The 20,892-nt window shown below is 46.6% G+C and overlaps 1 protein-coding gene across 1 annotated transcript in view; it reads right to left on the minus strand.

Annotated features, from left to right (window-relative positions):
• The window catches only part of TRIM67 (tripartite motif containing 67), a 59,011-nt gene that overhangs the window by 13,563 nt on the left and 24,556 nt on the right, over positions 1-20,892 (minus strand). Inside the window, exons 4-9 of the mRNA XM_010860528.1 lie at positions 6,870-6,965; positions 5,212-5,334; positions 4,166-4,276; positions 2,557-2,716; positions 2,346-2,512; positions 1,582-1,604 (exon numbers count right to left, since the gene is read on the minus strand). Coding sequence (XP_010858830.1) covers positions 1,582-1,604; positions 2,346-2,512; positions 2,557-2,716; positions 4,166-4,276; positions 5,212-5,334; positions 6,870-6,965 — 680 coding nt within the window. The remainder of the gene's footprint in view (positions 1-1,581; positions 1,605-2,345; positions 2,513-2,556; positions 2,717-4,165; positions 4,277-5,211; positions 5,335-6,869; positions 6,966-20,892) is intronic.

Below are 20,892 nucleotides of genomic sequence, written 5' to 3' on the forward strand. Positions count from 1 at the left end.
GTATGCACACTCCGTGGGCCTCCTAGCCTGGGAGGGGGGTCCTGGGATTTGAGGCCAGGAGAGACTCAGAGACGTGGCAGTTGCTGCTACCCCTCTGAGTCTGGAGCCCTGAGGACAAGGTGTCCTCTCCACACCGGCCCACTGAGTATCACTGGTTTTGATTCTGACCCACGAGCGGCTCCCTAGGACTTGCAGCAGAGCCTGACCGCCTGTGCCTCCCAGCACGGCAAGGCCTCTGCATACCCTCTGCATGGAGTCACGTGCAGCTCACACCTGGGGCCCGTGAAGTTGTGGTTGGGGGTGGGCAACAGGCAAAACACAGAGATACATTGAAACCTTTGTCTGGGAGCGTTTTAAAGGCCTAGGGAACTAGATCCTGGAAGGTGAGGCAATCTTAGAGTATGGGACAATCTACCTATGGAATTAGGGATTCAAGTCAAGTGTATCATCAGTTCTATCAAGGTGAGCTCGGGAGTATCTTTTTATTCTCTAGTTGTCTTCAGGCTCAAGAGATTTTAGAAATATAGTCTATGCTGGGGCTTCCCAGGTGACGTTAGTGATAAAGAACTTGCCTGCCAATGCACGAGACATAACAGACTTGGGTTCCATCCCTGGGTTGGGAAGTTCCCCTGGAAGGGGGCACGGCAACCCACTTTAGTATTCTTGCCTGGAGAATCCTATGGACAGAGGAGCCTGGTGGGCTATGGTCCATAGGGTTGCAAAGAGGTGGACATAACTGAAGCGATTTAGCATGCATGCATGCATAGTCCATGCTGACATTTTTCAAAGGGAACACTGCAACATGAGTTTTTGTAAAAACTACAGATTTCCATTTGGGTCCAGATGTTAGGGCACCATCTTCCACATTTTGGTGGACAGTTTAGTGGGGTGTGAGCACTGTCTGTTATGGATGTCATCTCAGGGCTGGCTCCATGCAGACTGGCCCCAGGACCCTGGGTTATCAGCATGGAAGGAGTCCTCTCTGCATCCCTGGGCACTGCTTCTCGCTTTTCCACTTCCTCTGTGAATTCCACCACCCCACCCTGTCAGGAGCAGCTCCAAGCGGCCTCTTTCAGCAACCCCACCTTCCAGAGCCCCAACTTCTGCCAGGCTTATTCTGTTCCCAGAACCACACCTCATTCACACCTGGGGCAGATGACATTTCCAAACCTTACCTCAGGTGCAAACTGAGTGTGGGAGTGAGCACAGAGATTGGGTGTCTTCGGTTTAAAAATGGCCACATACTTTGCAAGTGAGCATTTTCCTGAGTTCACAGCTTCTGAACTGTGGTGCTCAGCTCTTTGATATATTGGTTAAAAAAAACAAACCCCCAAAGAGTTTTATTCCCTCCACTGCTGCTGCTGCTGCTAAGTCGCTTCAGTCGTGTCCGACTCTGTGTGACCCCATAGATGGCAGCCCACCAGGCTCCCCCGTCCCAGGGATTCTCCAGGCAAGAACACTGGAGTGGGTTGCCATTTCCTTCTCCAATGCATGAAAGTGAAAAGTGAAAGTGAAGTCGCTCAGTCATGTCCAACTCTCTGCCGCCCCATGGACTGCAGCCCACCAGGCTCCCCCGTCCATGGGATTTTCCAGGCAAGAGTACTGGAGTGGGGTGCCATCGCCTTCTCCTGAATGTACCCTTAATGTCTCTGGAGAGGCAGGGTGACCTCACATGCTAATTTTGTAACCTGGGGAAAGTTATGCAAACTTTTCTTAACCCATAGCCTGTGTCCCCCCGGCTCTCTGAACTCACCTCTACCACCCATCACCTTCTCACACTGCTGTCACCTCCAGCCTTGCTCTGCTTGGAACACAGCAAACTTATACCTGCCCTCTGCCGCCTGGAACCTTCTTCCTTTATACTGCATCTCTTTCCTTCTCACCTCGAAACACTACCCCCATACTAATGCCTTCTTCTCAAAAAATGGCTTCCCTCGTGGCTCAGATGGTTAAGAATCAGCTTGTAATGCAGGAGACTCAGGTTTGATCCCTAATTGGAAAGATCTCCTGGAGAAGGGAATGGTTACGCACTCCAGTATGCTTGCCTGGAGAATTCCATGGACAGAAGAGCCTGGCGGGCTACAGTCCATGGGGTCAGAAAGGGTCAGACATGACTGAGCAACTAACACTTTCACTTCTCAAAAAGCACCTTGTCGGTCACACCCGCCACCATCAGGGTATATCTGTTGTATCACTGCCTATTTCCTTCTCTAGATGCCAGCTCAGTCTTGTGAGGGAGTCTGTGGACTTGTTCATGGCTGTGTCCAGAACACTGAGGATGGTGCCTGGCAGGTGATAAACACTCAATAGGTGTCTCTGGACGAACAAACGATCCTCTTTCATACATGCGAAAACTGTGGCTCAGGCTGGGGGCTACCCGCAGAGGTCACCAGCTCGAGAACACTGAACTGGAACCTGAACCCAGGTCTGTGCTGCAGAAGTCCCTCCCTCCCAATCTGGGCCAGGGTCACAAGTCTTCCGATGCATGAGCTGCCCTGCAGAGTGGATGCCTCTTCCAGAAGAAGCAACAACTGAACTGGGCCAACCACGGCTCACCCCTACATTTCATCTGAATGAAGTCCAGCTGGTGGATGGCTTGCAGCAGCGGCTCGCTGTCCAAGGTCAGCTCAAACTCCGCGGACACTTTGGGCTCCAGGGCGCCTTTGACCCACTGCTCTTGAGACACCTGGACACGCTTGATCAGGGCATCTGAGATCTTAAAGGAAGCACAGAGTTTAGGGTGTCCATGTGCAAAGGAAAAATAACACAGCAGGTGGTGAGGAAAGGATAGGGGCTTCATCTCCATGGGCTCAGGGGGTGGCTGTGTTAAGAATGCCCTCTCAAGCCCTGGCAGAGATGTCAGGACCCATGCTGGTATGGGGGTAAATAAAAATGCATTATATTGTTTAAATCATCTGCATAGGTCAGGCATATTCCCTGTAAAGAAGCACTTGCTGTTTTAGGCTAAACTCTTTTGTAAAGCAAATGATACTTTTTATTTATTTTTTTGAACTTCTTATTTTGTACTGGGGGATGGCCTGTTAACAATGTTGTGATAGTTTCAAGTTAACAGCCAAGGAACTCCGCCATATATACACATATATCCATTCTTCACAAATCCCCCCTCCCATCCAGGCTGCCACATAACACTGAGCAGAGTTTCCTGTGCTCTACAGTAGGTCCTTGTTGGTTATCCATTTTGTATGTAACAGTGTGTCCATGAACCTGCCAAATTCCCTACCTATCCATTCCCCTCAGCAACCAGTGGTTCATTTTCTAAGTCTGTGAGTCTCTTTCTGTTTTGTAACTAAGTTTGTTTGGAAGCAAACGGTACTTATAAAATATACAGAAACACTCTGCATATTCTTCTTTTGCTAGATCCCGCACTTTGCAAAGTGAAACTCACTAGTGGTTTGTCCTAGCATGTGAAAGCATCTCCTTCAGCCCAGGACTGGACCACTTCCTCCCTCCCACTATCTTTCCCCCATGTTGTTCTGCAGCTTCTGCTCCAAACTCTCACTGTATCAAACCCACAGCTCTGTTCTCTGCTGGAGAAAGTCTTGCTCATTCAGAACATTTGCACGTGTCCCTGTAGAGCTATGATGCCCATGCACCCTTCCTGGGGACCAATCAAGGAGATTCATCATTTTCCCCACAGACGGAGGACTGGGCTTTCGTTTGAGTCACAGAAGTGTTCCCGAGAGATGCTCGTGACCCGGATTAGCCTTGCTGCTGGGGGTTGCCCAGCAAGGCAGCCCGGGCTTTCTGGGCTGCAGTATTCTGTCCAGACCTGTGGGACTCTGCCCACTGGGGGTCATGTGGATTCTACTAACTCACTTCTTCCAGTGCAATCTTTCCAGCTTGACTGGCAGACTGTCTTCTTTCATCTGTGGGGAAAATGTTGCACTGGTGTTCTAGGAAGTCGAGCCACGAGAGCGTGGCACTGCAGGCCTAGAGACTGTGATGTTTGATCTCCTCATTTAATGATGACCCAGAGCGAGGTCAGAGCTTGTGAGAACAGCCAAGATGAGATTTCAGGTATTCTGGACTCACTGAGCACATGAGAATCTGCTCAACTCCAAGCCACAGGGAGGGACTTTCCTAGAACCTTGGCTGGTGTGGGACGTGGCCATGGAGTTGGAAGAAGGACCGCCAGCCCGCTCACCTGCAGGAACCCGGCGGGGTCGTTCTCTTTGATCACCTCCAGGCAGTACTCCATCAGCCCAGTGGACTGGCGCAGCTTCAGTGTGCAGTGATTGATCTGGTCCCAAACCATCTGCCATGAAAAGGACCCCTGGTAACCGTCTCGTGGATGAAGAACAGCTCAGCTGCAGCAGGAGGCAACACTGTTCTCGACTCCCTTGTACCCTCTCCTGCCACTGCTCTGATCCTGAGCTCCACGTGCCCTCGTTACAGGGGAGTAATTGGACACATTGCCCCATGAGCAGGCCTGCCACACCCGACAGAGCACACTTCCTGAACTCTGGATTAAAAGCAGAGAACGTACACAATCTGAACCCTCCCAAGTGACCAGTCCATGCCCCCCACTCTCGCTTGCTGGGTGATCATTTGAGGGGCTCAACTGCTTTGCATGTAAACCATGGACCAACCCCAACACGCATTCCTTCTCGCCCTTCAGTAATATTTCTGGTTCAGTTGAGAAATGTCTATGAAATAGATCGAGCCCAGACCCTGAAGTGAGTAGTTTTCATCAAGGCAGGATGTTCACGGGGCAGCTGCCTGGACCGGGGGCCCGGTGCGAGTGAGGGAAGTCTTGCCTTTCCACGGTGGTCACTGGCCACCGTGCTGACCACGCGAGCACCAAACACCAGAGAACCTGACGGACAGGCCGAGCCGGGGCCCTGAGCACAGCCCTCGTCATCCAAGGAGGCCATCTCCGCTCTGCAAGATGGGAGCAGGGAGTGTGTCTTCCACAGAAAGCAAGGGCCCAGCAGATGGGAGAGGGGGGCTTCTGACTGAAAGCAGCAGGATTCAGGGGTTTCATCCCCGCTTTGGAGGGACAGTAGGCATGGCGATTACTACAGGCAAAGCGGCAAGTAGGTCCCAGGGAACCTGCTCAGTGCTTCCTCCCCTCACTCGTTCATTCATTCATACCCTCAACTAACACTGACCCTGTGTCTATAACACGTGTTCCCAACCCTGGCCAGGGAGGGGGATGGGACTGGGTGCACTGGCTGCCCGGGCACCCACCTTCAGCTTGTGCTCCCTCTCTTTGGTGACCTTGGTGAGCAGCTTGGCTTTCTGCCGGGTCAGAGCATCGACCAGCGCATCACACTGAGCCACCAGGCAGGCCTCGTAGTCCAGGCCATTCTCCTGTGGGACGCAGAGAGCTTTAGGGAGGAGACACACAGAGACATGGCCGGTGCTAGAGACACAGCCACGTCAGCAAGTGGGCCCCAGAGAGAGTGGTCCTGCTTCCAGATTGGAGACCGTGCACGTGAGTCTCAGCACATCGGAGGATGGAACGAATATTCAACGTCACCTGAGCCGTGCGGGTTTGTGAGGGTTCTCAGTGTCATGGGAAACACTCATGAGAGACTTAACAAGAAAAAAAAGCAGCTACAAGTGTGCAGCATAATTGCATACTGTGTGTGTGTGTGTGTGTGTGTGTGTGTGTGTAAACTAATGGAAGAGAGTGTCAAAATAGTGGGGTGGCCACTTAAAGGGGTGAGATATTGGTGAACTTCTGTTACTTTTGTCTGCTATTTTCTACTTTTCACAGTTTCTAGAACATATTTTTACTTTTCATAATCAGATAACAGTAAAACAAACAAAACCCAGTGGTCTGGCTGTAGGATCTGTCTTTCTCAGTTGTGAAAAAGAATCCTTCAACACCTCTCAGACCAGCCTGGATTCAGACCTCGGGTCATGGGCTAATGTGTTTTCTCCCACCCCTGCCCCAAGCTCCTATGATGAAGTCCGAACCCGCATGACCTCAGAACAAGACTGTGTTTGGAGAAACGGCCTTGAAAGAAGTAACTTAAATGAGGTCCTTAGGCTGGGCTCTGATTCAACATGACTGTGTCCTTAGAAGTGGTGGTCAGGACACAGACAGGCACAGAGGGAGGGCCCCCTGAGGACGCAGTGGGGTGGTGGCTGTCTGCCAGCCCAGGAGAGAGCCCTCAGGAGGAACCACCCCTGCCCACGCTTCAATCTTGAACTTCTAGCCTCCATAAGTGTGAGAAAATAGGTTACTGGGGTTGAAGCCACTCAGTCTGTGGTACTTTGTTATAGCAACCCCACCAAATAGCTGGTGTTCTGAAACATTAGAAACAGGAAAGGAAATGCCTGGTGGCTGAACTCTGTGCTTTAGCTTATTGGGAAGGGTGGTTTCTATAGGCGGGTTTAGAGTTCAATGCCCTCAGTCCTCCTTTTCCACCCAGACACCAGGAAGTTCGTGATCTGTGTGAAAGTTCCTCCCTGCGTGCATTTATACACTCTCTCCCTGACAGACAGAGCTCCTGGGGGCACAGACTGCACCTTATCGATCAGTGTCGGGCTTGTACATGACACAGCGTGGGTGCTCAGTAAATACATTTATTTAGTAACTGATGCTTTTCTATTATGATGCATTTGGTATGAAAGCACTGTATACAGACACTGGTAGCACTGTATGGCCCTGCATTATTTCTATCTGGTTCTCTTTCTATGATTCTTTCTGAGTTCAAGCGAAATCCCTTTCCTACCGGATGGCTCATGGGTGCCAGTGGGTTGGGTGCAACACCCGAGGCTGTGCAGCGGAGCAGTTGGGCCTCCCGTGTTCAACACTGAGAAGTGCTGTCAGGGGCCTTCCCTTGCCTCATCTGTGTCTCACATCCCTTCTGCAGAGGGGTGGGGTCTGGGCTTACCTGGATCTGCTGCAGAATGTTCTTCAGCTGAACCAGAAACTCCTTTGCTTCTTTTGCCTTATCGGAAACTCCATTTAAGGCCTGAGACAGCTGGGCCTAAAAGATATTACAGGTTGAAAAGGAAAATTAGGTGTTAAAGGCATTTGGTCTGCCCTTCACTCTGAAAGCTGTGTTTATAACAGGGTATAACCAAGAGCTTTCCTCTATGGAGGGAGCCCGGTCATTGCAGCATGGGCTTGTCTTTCCAGCAATGGCTGATAAAGTGTTGGCTGACTTGCTCTCTTCTGTCTGCACTCCAAAGCTGGATAGAAGTAAGGAGCATTCAGCTAATTGGTTGGGGCTGACAGGACCCAGGACAAGAAGCAAGTATAGACTTGACCGGGTCTGGCCCCCGCCCCTCCCACAGCAGCTCTACCCCCATCAGTAGGACTCTCAGACGCCAATGTGTGGACACCCCAGGTGCCAGGCCACACTCTGCCCACCTCATTTGTACACAGTTGCATTTTGGCCTAAGTGGGATGGGTGGGAAAGAGACCTGGAAATGAGCTTGAGCCATGTGGATGGAGGGTCCCAAGTCACCATGTAGAAGGGATGGTGGTGGCCTCCTTGGCAATCGACACCCTGACTCTGCTCAGTTGCTGGGACCCAAAGGCAGATCTGCAAGCTGGTCTCAAATCTATGGCCTTTAGCCTCAGGCTTCTTTTCAATGAAACATATGCCCACACAGTCGAATCTGTCTTCAAAACTTCACTATTGAATAGACTGATGCCCTTTGTTTTTAAATTTTATTTATCTATATTTTGATCATGCCCTGCAGCCTGTGGGATCTTAGTTTCCCAACCAAGGATTGAACCCATATCCCCTACAGTGGAAGTGTGGAGTCTTAGCCACTGGACCGCCAGGGAAATCTCCTGATGCCCTTGATTCTTAATGGTACTCTCATGTTTCAAATTAAAAAGCTGAGGGCAGAGGAAAAAAATGGGGCCAGAAAGCTGGGTCATACCCGCTCTCCACTGTCTTTAGGTCTCTCTGCTCAAATATGATCTGTCTGAGAGGTCTCTTCCCTTGCCCTGCTTTATGCTTCTTCACAATGTTCATTACCACCCAACACAGGTTTGTTTGCTGTGCGTCTCTCCTCCCAAGAATGTAAGTTCTCTGGTTGCTCACATCCAGAAAGAGCACCAGGCACAAGGCAGCATTAAACAGTGTCGATATTTGTGGAATGAACGGGTCAATTAATGTGGTTCTTTGGACCATATCCACGGTGTTCCAAGTGTGGTTCCTGGACGCTCAACATCAGCATCACCTAGGAATTTGCTAGAAATCCAAATTCTATGGCCTCACCCCAGTCTTACTGCTCAGAACCTGGGGGTGAAGCCCAGGAATCTTTCTTTTAACAAGCTATCCAGGGATGTCTGATGCACTTTGAGATCCATTGGATGGTACAAACATAGCCACGGAGTGGATGAGAAGACGTGGGAACATGAAGGTGACCAGGTCACCACTGTTCAAGATGAGGTCTGAGCTGTGTCCTGCTCTGGGAGATGGCTGGGAGCCTCAGGTGTGGCTCAGCTGAGAGGTGGCTCCTGGAGAAGCTCTTCCTGCCTCCAATGGCTTCCCAATTCCACTCTCCACCCCACACACACTTCAGCTGGTGTAAGCCCTTCCCTCCATGCTTACCCACTATGGACAATTCTGTTGCAATTATCTATGCAGGAAGACTAGCCAATAGAAATAGCAAGAATAGCAGAGTGTTCTGCATCTGCTCTGTCTCATACAGCTGCCAGCAGTATGGGTGGCTCTGAGCCCTTGAAATTTTACTTCGTTTTCAGCCACCATGTGTGGCCAGTGGCTGCTGTCCTGGGCAGCACAGATCTTTGTACTCATCCTTAGCAGCTCAGCCTGTGTCTGATAACTTCACTCAGGAGGAGCTGGAGAGGTCAGCGTCACTCAGACTCATCATCTGTGTCCAGAAAAGGAGTGCCTCCCTCCCTACCACACTCAATGCAAGAAGAGGGCACTCGGAGGCTGCACCCCTTTTCTCTTCAAGGAGAGGCCCCTTCCTGGGAACCTATGCACTCCTTCATGGCGGGGACTTTGTCTTTGTCTTTCTAGCCAGGCACAAAATAGGGGCTCAAAAACCGCTCACTGGCTGAATAGAAAGCAAAGCAATTGCTCCACTAGAAGCGGATGCTAACCAAGACAGATCCCTGTAGATCCACAGGCAGCACACTTGTCCACAAGAAGCCACATTAGTGAGTGTCCCCCTCCTTCTACCTGGGAAACTGGAGCCAGCATGGCTCTGCCCCCACCAGCCCCGGCCTCCCCACAGCCCAGCCCTGCTCTCGACCTACATCCCACTTGGCAAATAGATCCTGGAGCTTGGCAATGAGCCCAGAACAAGTGATTTTTGAAAGGTTCCAGTGGCCTTAGGCAGACACCCAGCTGAAAGGGGAATGGACTCACAGCTCACTAGACACTGCTCCAGGCTCATCAGACTTGCCTGTGACCCCAGCCCAGCAGGGTGCAGCAAAGGCCTGACGGAAGAGCCCGGGCTCCCATGTGAGAGCTGGTCTCCCTTGAAGGATGTCCTGACCCAACAAGCACACACTTATATTAATACTTTTCTTGACCCCAGTTCCTTCCCTTTGGGTCGGGCCACAAGTCAGCTCTCCTTGCCCAGGTGACAGCACTGTGGAAACTGGTCCTCGTTGTTCTACTGGCAAAGGAGCCAGGGATTGGGTGGCAAAGGTGGAAACCATTTCTCAAGGGACAAATTACTTATTGGCAACATGTTACAGGTTCACAGCATATTGTATTTGGCTGCAGTTTTCTGAGACATGCTCTTCCTCTTTTCCACAAGGACTGTCTAGGGGGGCCAGCAGGGGACACGGAAAACTGTGTTCTTCTGGTCCTAGAGAAGGGCTTCCCTGGTGGCTCAGATGGTGAAGAATCTGTCTGCAATGCAGGAAACCCAGATTTGATCCCTGGGTCGGGAAGATTCCCTGGAGAACAGAAGGGCAATCCGCTCCAGTATCCTGAACTCCCTGGTCAGAGGAAGGCCCTGCCATCTGTGAAATGAGAATGGGTTGTTCAGTCTCTGTGACCATACTATACTCTTGGAAAGAAAGGAAATATCCAGACAGAAGATAAATATTTTTAAATGACTGAACAGATTTTTAACTTGAATCAAACATTGTATTTTATGCCTTCCTATTTCTTAAAGGTTAGAATTACTTTGCTATAGAGTCTCTGAGTTTAGACAGCTTAAAAATGTCAGTATTTCCAACAGGGCCAAACCACCTGCTTCCTGGCCTAGCATCATGTCTTTGCCTGCAGCCTGAAGGAGTAGCTTCTAGATACACGGTGTAGTTTTCTGCCTCCACCCCCGCCTCCTTCTAGATGGTGTTATAGGGCCTCATAATGCATTAAGCTGGTTTCCCTGGTGGCTGGGATGGTAAAGAATCTGCCCAGGAGACCTAGGAGACCTAGGTTCAATCCCCGGGTTGGAAAGATCCCCTGGAGAAGCTGTCTACCCACTCCAAGATTCTTGCCTGGAGAATTCCATGATCAGAAAAGCCTGGAGCGCTACAGTCCGTAAGGTCACAAAGAGTCAGACACGACTGAGCGACTACTGCAATGCATTAAGCAAGAGGACTCTGGGGCATATAGCCAAATCTTGGCTCTGTCATCTGTTAGCTGTGTGTCTCAGAAAGATTCTTCATCTCTTTGTTATACAGGGTCCTCTCCTCATATGAGTTTGCACTATTATACTTGGAAATATAACTTGAGCTTTCCCCAAATCCTCTTTTGCTACTTTTTAAATCTGATCACACCAAAACAGGACATTTTAAATGTTCTTCTTTAGTGAATGTTTGGGAGATAATAATGCAATGATACTTATCTAACAGGATGCTTTCAGTTTGATTTCTGGGTTGTGAGAAGTGCTGAACCAATTTAAACAGTCTAATTTTTTGTGCAAATTTTTCTAGTTTTTTAAACTTACATCCGTTCTTTTAAAATAATAACAACTGTTTGTATTGCTTTGAAAGTGCAAATTGTAAAATAATTTAACTATTGTTTTCATGGTAACTTTATTAATAATATCACTGTTTAAAACATTTAACCATCCTAATTAATAACGATAACTATCCTTTTAGATTACTCATGCTATTACTTTCTTAAGCAAAAGAAACCTGTAAATTAGAAAGAATTTATTTATCTATCTATTTTTGGCCGTGCTGGGTCTTCATTGCTGCACAGGCTTTTCTCTAGTTGCGGAAGTGGGGGCTGCTGTCTGGTTGTGGTGAGCAGGCTGCTCACTGTGGGGGCTTATCTTGTTGTGGAGCATGGACTCTAGGTGCTCAGGCTTCAGTAGATGGAACACGGTGGGTTCAGTAGTGGTGGCACATGGGTTGAGTTGTTCCACAGCATGTGGGATCTTCCCAGACCAGGGATTGAACCCATGTCCCCTGCATTGGCACATGGATTCTTAACCGCTGGATCACCAAGGAAGTCCCCCAAAGTCCTCTTCATTGTTTGATCTGGGTCTATAATATATGGGTGGTTATGGACTGAATGTTTATGTCTTCCAAAAATCCATATATGGAGGCCTTAACCTCTGGTATGGAGGTATTAGGAGATAGGAACTTTGGAATGTGATTAGGAATTGAGGGTGGAGCCCTCATGATGGGATTAGTGTCCTTAAAAGACAAGATCTTACTCTCTCCTCCCACATGCACTGAGGAAAGGCCATGTAAAGACTCAATAAGGTCCAGGCTTCAGAACTGTGAGAGATAAATCTCTGTTGTTTAAGCCACCTAGTCTGTGGTATGGTTCAGTTCAGTTCAGTTGCTCAGTCGTGTCTGACTGTTTGCAACCCCATGGACTGCAGCATGCCAGGCCTCCCTGTCCATCACCAACTCCTGGAATTTACTCAAACTCATGGCCATTGAGTTGGTGATGCATCCCACCATCTCATCCTCTATCGTCCCCTTCTCCTCCTGTCTTCAATCTTTCCCAGCATCAGGGTCTTTTCAAATGAGTCAGCGCTTTGCATCAGGTGGCCAAACTATTAGAGTTTTAGCTTCAACATCAGTCCTTCCAGTGAACACCCAGGACTGATCTCCTTTAGGATGGACTGGTTGGATCTCCTTGCAGTCCAAGGGACTCTCAAGAGTCTTCCCCAACACCACAGTTCAAAAGCATCAATTCTTTGGCGCTCAGCTTTCTTTATAATTCAACTCTCACATCCATACCTGACCACTGGAAAAACCATAGCCTTGACTAGATGGACCTTTGTTGGCAAAGTAATGTCTCTGCTTTTCAATATGCTGTCTAGGTTGGTCATAACTTTCCTTTCAAGGAGTAAGCGTCTTTTAACTTCATGGCTGCAGTCACCATCTGCAGTGCTTTTGGACCTCAGAAAAATAAAGTCTGCCATTCTTTCCACTGTTTCCCCATCTATTTCCCATGAAGTGGTGGGACCAGATGCCATGGTTTCAGTTTTCTGAATGTTGAGCTTTAAGCCAACTTTTTCACTCTCCTCTTTCACTTTCATCTAGAGGCTCTTTAGTTCCTCTTCACTTTCTTCCATAAGGGTGGTGTCATCTGCATATCTGAGGTGATTGACATTTCTCCCGGCAATCTTGGTTCCAGCTTGTGCTTCATCCGGCCCAGGGTTTCTCGTGATGTACTCTGTATATAAGTTAAATAAGCAGGGTGACAATATACAGCCTTGATGGACTCCTTTTCCTATTTGGAACCAGTCTGTTGTTCCATGTCCAGTTCTAACTGTTGTTTCCTGACCTGCATATAGATTTCTCAAGAGGCAGGTCAGGTGGTCTGGTATTCCCGTCTCTTTCAGAATTTTCCACAGTTTATTGTGATCCACACAGTCAAAGGGTTTGGCATAGTCACTAAAGCAGAAATAGATGTTTTTCTGGAACTCTCTTGCTTTTTTGATATCCAACAGATGTTGGCAATTTGGTCTCTGGTTCCTCTGCCTTTTCTAAAACCAGCTTGAACATCTGGAAGTTCACGGTTCATGTACTGTTGAAGCCTGGTTTGGAGAATTTTGAGCATTACTTTACTAGCATGTGAGATGAGTGCAATTGTGCGGTAGTTTGAGCATTCTTTGGCATTGCCTTTCTTTGGAATTGAAATGAAAACTGACCTTTTCCAGTCCTGTGGCCACTGCTGAGTTTTCCAAATTCACTGGCATGTTGAGAACAGTACTTTCACAGCATCATCTTTCAGGATTTGAAATAGCTCAACTGGAATTCCATCACTTCCACTAACTTTGTTTGTAGTGATGCTTCCTAAGGCCCACTTGACTTCACATTCCAGGATGTCTGGCTCTGGGTGAGTGATCACACCATCGTGATTATCTGGATCATGAAGCTCTCTTTTGTACAGTTCTTTTGTGTATTCTTGCCACCTCTTCTTAATAGCTTCTGCTTCTGTTAGGTCCATACCATTTCTGTCCTTAATCAAGCCCATCTTTGCATGAAATGTTCTCTTGGTATCTCTGATTTTCTTGAAGAGATCCCTAGTCTTTCCCATTCTGTTGTTTTCCTCTATTTCTTTGCATTGATCACTGAGGAAGGCTTCCTTATCTCTCCTTGCTATTCTTTGGAACTCTGCATTCAGATGTTTATATCTTTCCTTTTCTCCTTTGCTTTTGGCTCTCTTCTTTTCACAGCTATTTGTAAGGCCTCCTCAGACAGCCATTTTGCTTTTTTGCATTTCTTTTTCTTGGGGATGGTCTTGATTCCTGCCTCCTGTACAATGTCATGAACCTCCATCCATAGTTCATCAGGCACTCTGTCTATCAGATCTAGTCCCTTAAATCTATTTCTCACTTCCACTGTATTATCATAAGGGATTTGATTTAGGTCATACCTGAATGGTCTAATGGTTTTCCCTACTTTCTTCAATTTCAGCCTGAATTTGGCAATAAGAAATTCATGATCTGAGCCACAGTCATCTCCTGGTCTTGCTTTTGCTGACTTCTCCATCTTTGGCTGCAAAGAATGTAATCAATCTGATTTCAGTATTGACCATCTGGTGATGTCCATGTGTAGAGTCTTCTCTTGCATTGTTGGAAGAGGGTGTTTGCTACGACCTGTGCATTCTCTTAGCAAAACTCTATTAGCCTTTGCCCTGCTTCATTCTGTACTCCAAGGCCAAATTTGCCTGTTACTCCAGGTGTTCTTGACTTTTTACTTTTGCATTCCAGTCCCCTATAATATAATAATCACTTTTTTTTGGGTATTAGTTCTGGAAGGTCTTGTAAGTCTTCATAGAACCATTTAGCTTCAGCTTCTTCAGCATTATTGGTCGGGGCATAGACTTGGATTACTGTGGTATTGAATGGTTTGCCTTGGAAATGAACAGAGATCATTCTGTTGTTTTTGAGATTGCATCCAAGTACTGCATTTCATTGACTGTGATGGCTACCCCATTTCTTTTAAGGGATTCCTGCCCACAGTAGTAGATATAATGGTCATCTGAGTTAAATTCACCCATTTCAGTCCATTTTACTTTGCTGATTCCTAAAACGTCGACATTCATTCTTGCCATCTACTGTTTGACCACTTCCAGTTTGCCTTGATTATATGGTATGGTTATAGAAGCCCAAACAGACTAAGACATGAATTATCTAAATTACCCCGCTAGGACCTATTTACACTTTTAGTTCACACAGCCTCAGGGATAATTCTCATGTTTGCCACTGTCTCTGTGGAGAAGCCCCTAAGTTGCCACCTTTTAAACTAGGTGTTTTTTGTCTGATATCAGGATTACCTGGTAGAAGTGCAGGAAGTTAGACACCAAGGATCCAGACACGGCTCCTAAACGCCCCCTATAGATCATTTGCTTCCCTCCCCAAATGGAATGTGTCCTTGGAACTCCTTCCGGGGTGCATCTCACTCTCTGTGAGATGGGAAACCCTTGGGAAATGCATCGGCTCCCCGTGGCATCCCCGGGCCCAGCTCCTGCTGCCCCGCAGGCCTGTCCTTTGCTACTCTGTGTGGGCGGCACAGGGCCACCCACATAGAAAGTGCTCCACAGAGACCAGTCAGTGAGGAGATTCTGTCCTGGATTCCGTCTGACAAGCTGCCCCCAGCTACTCCTTGTGTCTCAGTCCTCTCCAACTGGGCTTAATTAAAACAGCCATGTGGCCACTCTGAACTTGCTGTTTCTAGGGCACAAAGCCCCATCTGGTCCTGGGCACTGGCAGTCAAACCCTGCCCTCTTTTTGTGACTTTTCACGTCACCCCTTCCCCACTTCACTCTCAGACTTTCCTTTCTTTTCCTCCCTAAGTGCCTCCATAATGGGTGGGTGGGATGCAGGTGGTCCCGGGAATGGAAGGCTCCTTCTTCACAGGAGTTTCAGATTATGAATATGTGAATCCTGACAATGGGGGAGATGGGTCAGGATAGGATGTAGTGCAACTACGCTATGGCTGGTTTGACATTGTCCCCACCCCAACCCGGAGCCAGCCACTGAGGCCTTGGCGGACCAGAGGCAGTGATGGAGGCTCTGCTCCCCAGAAGCTCAGCTCACAGCTCAGCCCTGCACTAACCAGGCTTGAGAGTGGCCTAAGCTCCTGGATCTGCCAGCCATGTAGCTGGAAGCCCTGCTGTATCCACCCAGGGACCCCAGAACTGGACTTTGGGGTCAGGGTCTGAACTCAAACCCTCATTTTATGTGACCAGGTTTCTTTGTGAGCCTTTGGGTCCTCACTTTGGAATGGGGGTAATGATACACTCTCCAAGAGCTAGCTCAAGATTTAAGAGAGAGCCTACATGGAGAGCCCTGGGTTCACGGGCGGGCACTCTAGTGACGGTGGTTCTGTGCATAATGGGACTGTTGCAGGCACCGCTGCTTCCTGCCATTGGCCGTCTGCTATCCTTCCTAATGGCAGTTTTATTTTGCTTTGAGAACTTGCCTCTTTCCCTACCAGGTCCCACGCGGTAGGACTGGAATCCTGACCCCAGCACTACTGCCATCACCCGACAAGGGGCAGGCACATGCCCCGTTCTAGTTGGGAATGTGCCAGCTCCTTGGAGTTCAAAATTGAGCAAAAGGCCCAAGAAATGTAGAAATAGAGGCATTTGCTCTGTAGCAGGGGTCCCAACTTCCGGGATCGAATGCCTGATGATCTGAGGTGGCATCACTGACTTGATGAGTTTGAGCAAGCTCCAGGAGTTGGTGATGGACAGGGAAGCCTGGCGTGCTGCAGTCCATGCGGTCACAAAGAGTGGGACACATCTGAGCGACTGAACCAAACTGACTGATCTGAGGTGGAGCTGATGTAATAATAATAGAAATAAAGTGCGCAGGCCCCTGCCTGGATAACAGCCTTGTTGTGGCACAGGGGCTTCTGTAACTCAGTGAAGCTATGAGCCATGCTGTGTAAGCCCCCCCAAGATGGACAAGCCATAGTGAAGAGTTCTGACAAAACACAGTCCACTGGAGGAGGAAATGGCAACCCACTTCAGTATTCTTCCCTCGAGAACCCCATGAATAGTGTGAAAAAGCAAAAAGATATGCCACCAGAAAATGAGCTCCCTCACCAAGTCAGAAGGTGTCCATTATGCTACTGGGGAAGAACAGAGGGCAATTACTAATAACTCTAGAAAGAATGAAGTGGAAAAGCCAAAGAGGAAACTGTGCTCAGTTGTGGATGTGTCTGGTGGTGAATGTAAAGTCCAGTGCTGTAAAGAACAGTATTGCACAGGACCTGGAATGTTAGGTTCGTGAGATTGGAAGTGGTCAAACAGGAGATGGCAAGAATAAACATTGACATCTTAGGAATCAGTGAAGTAAAATGGACTGGAATGGGTGAATTTAATTCAGATGAATATCATCTACTACTGTGGACAAGAATCTCATAGAAGAAATGGAGTAGGCTTTATAGTCAACTAAAGAGTCTGAAATCCAGTACTTAGGTGCAATCTCAAAAATGACAGAACGATCACAGTTCATTTCCAAGGCAAACCATTCAACTCCACAGTAATCCAAGTCTATGCCCCAACTGAAGTTAACTGGTTCTATGAAGACCTACAAGACCCTCTAGAACTAATACACAAAAAAGGATATCCTTTCATCTCAGGGGATTGGGATACAAAAGTAGGAAGTCAAGAAATACCTGGAACAACAGGTAAATTTGGCCTTGGAGTAAAAAATGAAGCAGGGCAAAGACTAGCTGAGTTTTGTCAAGAGAACACACTGGTCATAGCAAACACCCTCTTCCAACAACACAAGAGACGACTCTACACATGGACATCACCAGATGGTCAATACTGAAATCAGATTGATAATATTCTTTGCACCCAAAGATGGAAAGGCTCTATACAGTCAGCAAAAACAAGACCCGGAGCTGACTGTGGCTCACTCAGATCATGAACTCCTTATCGCAAAATTTAGACTTAAATTGAAGAAAGTAGGAAAAACCAGTAGGCCAGTCAGATATGATCCAAATCAAATCCCTTATGATGATACAGCAGAGGTGATGAATAGATTCAAGGGATTAGACCTGGTAGACAGAGTGCCTGAAGAACTATACACAAAGGTTCAAAGACTTATACAAGAGGCAGTGACCAAAACCATCCCCAAGAAAAAGCAATGCAAGAAGGCAAAGTGGTTGTCTGAGGAGGCTTTACAAATACCTGAAGAAAGAAGAGAAGTGAAAGGCAAGGGATAAAGGAAAAGATATACCCAACTGAATACAGAGCTCCAGAGAATAGCAAGGAGAGATAAGAAAGCCTTCTTAAATGAACAATGCAAAAACAACAACAACGACAACAACAACAACAAAACAGAAAAACAATATGAATGGGAAAGACTACAGGTCTCTTCAAGAAAATTGGAGATATCAAGGGAACATTTCATGGAAGGAAGGATAGGAAGTAAAGGAAGTAAAGGATAGGAATGGTATGGACCTAATAGAAGCAGAAGATATTCAGAAGAGGTGACAAGAATACACAGATGAGCTATACAAGAAAAGGTCTTAATGACCCGAATAACCACAATGGTGTGTTCACTCACCTAGAGAGGGACATCTTAGAATGTGAAGTCAAATGGGTCTTAGGACCCATTTGTTCATTACTATGAACAAAGCTAGTGGAGGTGATGGAATTTCTGCTGAGCTATTTAAAACCCTAGATGATGATGATGTTAAAGTGTTGCACTCAGTATGTCGGTAAATTTGGAAAACTCAGCAGTGGCCACAGGACTGGAAAAGGTGTTTTCATTCTAATCCCAAAGAAGGGCGATGCCAAAGAATATTCAAACTACCACACAATTGCACTCATTTCACATTCAGGTCATTAAGATCTTTTCTTGTATAGTTCATCTGTGTATTCTTGTCACCTCTTCTTGATATCTTCTGCTTCTGTTAGGTCCATACCATTTCTATCCTTTATTGTGCCCATCCTCCCATGAAATATGTTCCCTTGATATCTCCAATTTTCTTGAAGAGATCTGTAGTCTTTCCCATTCCTATTGCTTTTCTGTTTTTTTTTTTTTTCCCATTGTTCATTTAAGAAGGCTTTCTTATCTCTCCTTGCTATTCTCTGGAACTCTGTATTCAGTTGGGTATATCTTTTCCTTTATCCCTTGCCTTTCACTTCTCTTCTTTCTTCAGGTATTTGTAAAGCCTCCTCAGACAACCACTTTGCCTTCTTGCTTTTCTTTTTCTTGGGGATGGTTTTGGTCACTGCCTCCTGAACAAGTTTATGAACCTTTGTGCATAGTTCTTTATGCACTCTGTCTACCAGGTCTAAGCCCTTGAATCTATTCATTACCTCCACTGTATAATCATCTAACAATCAAGCTAACCTTGAGCTAGCAAGGTTACGCTCAAAATCCTTCAAGCTAGGCTTCAGCAGTATGTGAACTATGAACTTCCAGAGGTACAAGCTGTTTTTAGAAAAGTCAGAGGAACCAGAGATCAAATTGCCAGCATTTGTTGGATCATAGAAAAAGCAAGGGAATTCCAGGAAAATGTCTACTTCTGCCTCATTAGGTACACTAAAGCCTTTGGCTGTGTAGATCACTACAAACTGTAGAAAATTTCTAAGGAGATGAGAATACCAGACCATCTTGCCTGCCTCCTGAGAAACCTGTATGAGGGTCAAGAAGCAACAATTATAACTTATATAACAATTATAATAGTTGTACATGGACAACTGACTGGTTCAAAATTGGGAAAGGAGTACATCAAGACTGTATATTGTCACCCTGCTTATTTAACTTCTATGCAGAGTACATCATGCAAAATGCTGGGCTGGATGAATCACAAGCTGGAATCAAGATTGTCAGGCGAAATATTAACAGCCTCAAATATGCAGATGATACCAGATGGCAGAAAGTGAAGAGACACTAAAGAGCCTCTTGATGAAAGTGATAGAGGAGAGTGAAAAAGCTGTTTTGAAACTCAAGATTAAAAATACTACAATCATGGTATCTGGTCCCAACATGTCATGGTAAATAGAAGGGGTAAAAGTGGAAACAGTGACAGATTTTCTTTACTTGAGCTCCAAAATCACTGCAGCTGGTGACTGAAGCCATGGAATTAAAAGATGTTTGCTCCTTGGAAGAAAATCTATGACAAACCTATTAAAAAGCAGAGATACCACTTTGCCACCAAAGGTCCCTATAGTCAGAGGTATGGTTTTTCCAGTAATGTATGGATGTTTTCTTTGCAGCCAAAGATGGAGAAGCTCTATACAGTCAACAAAAACAAGACCAGGAGCTGACTATCACTCAGATCATGAACTCCTTATTGCCAAATTCAGACTGAAATTGAAGAAAGTAGGGAAAAACACTAGACCATTCAGGTATGACCTAAATCAAATCCCTTACAATTATACAGTGGAAGGGAGAAATAGATTTAAGGGCCTAGATCTGATAGATAGAGTGCCTGATGAACTATATGGACTGAGGTTTGTGACATTGTACAGGAGACAGGGATCAAGACCATCCCCAAGAAAAAGAAATGCAAAAAAGCAAAATGGCTGTCTGGGGAGGTGTTACAAATAGCTGTGAAAAGAAGAGAAGCCAAAAGCAAAGGAGAAAAGGAAAGATATACCCATTTGAATGCAGAGTTCCAAAGAATAGCAAGAAAAGACAAGAAAGCCTTCCTCAGTGATCAATGCAAAGAAATAGAGGAAAATAACAGAATGGGAAAGACTAGAGATCTCTTCAAGAAAATTAGAGATACCAAGAGAACATTTCATGCAAAGATGGGCTCGATAAAGGACAGAAATGGTATGGACCTAACAGAAGCAGAAGATATTAAGAGGTGGCAAGAATACACAGAAGAATTGTACAAAAAAGATCTTCATGATCCAGATAATCATGATGGTGTGATCACTGACCTAGAGCCAGATATCCTGGAATGTGAAGTCAAGTGGGCCTTAGAAAGCATCACTATGAACAAAGCTAGTGGAGGTGATGGAATTCCAGTTGAGCTATTTCAAACCCTGAAAGATGATGCTGTGAAAGTGCTGCACTCAATATGCCAGCAAATTTGGAAAACTCAGCAGTGGCCCCAGGACTGGAAAAGGTCAGTTTTCATTTCAATCCCAAAGAAAGGCAATGCTCAAACTACCGCACAATTGCACTCATCTCACACGCTAGTAAAGTAATGCTCAAAATTCTCCAAGCCAGGCTTTAGCAATATGTGAACCGTGAAATTCCAGATGTTCAAGCTGGTTTTAGAAAAGGCAGAGGAACCAGAGACCAAATTGCAAACATCCACTGGATCATGGAAAAAGCAAAAGAGTTCCATAAAAATATCTATTTCTGCTTTATTGACTATGCCAAAGCCTTTGCCTGTGTGGATCACAATAAACTGTGGAAAATTCTGAAAGAGATGGGAATACCAGACCACCTGATCTGCCTCTTGAGAAATTTGTATACAGGTCAGGAAGCAACAGTTCAAACTGGGCATGGAACAACAGACTGGTTCCAAATAGGAAAAGGAGTATGTCAAGGCTGTATATTGTCACC

This window comes from Bison bison, unplaced genomic scaffold, assembly GCF_000754665.1.
Source record: "Bison bison bison isolate TAMUID 2011002044 unplaced genomic scaffold, Bison_UMD1.0 scf7180017864467, whole genome shotgun sequence".
NCBI classification, from domain to species: Eukaryota; Metazoa; Chordata; class Mammalia; order Artiodactyla; family Bovidae; genus Bison; species Bison bison.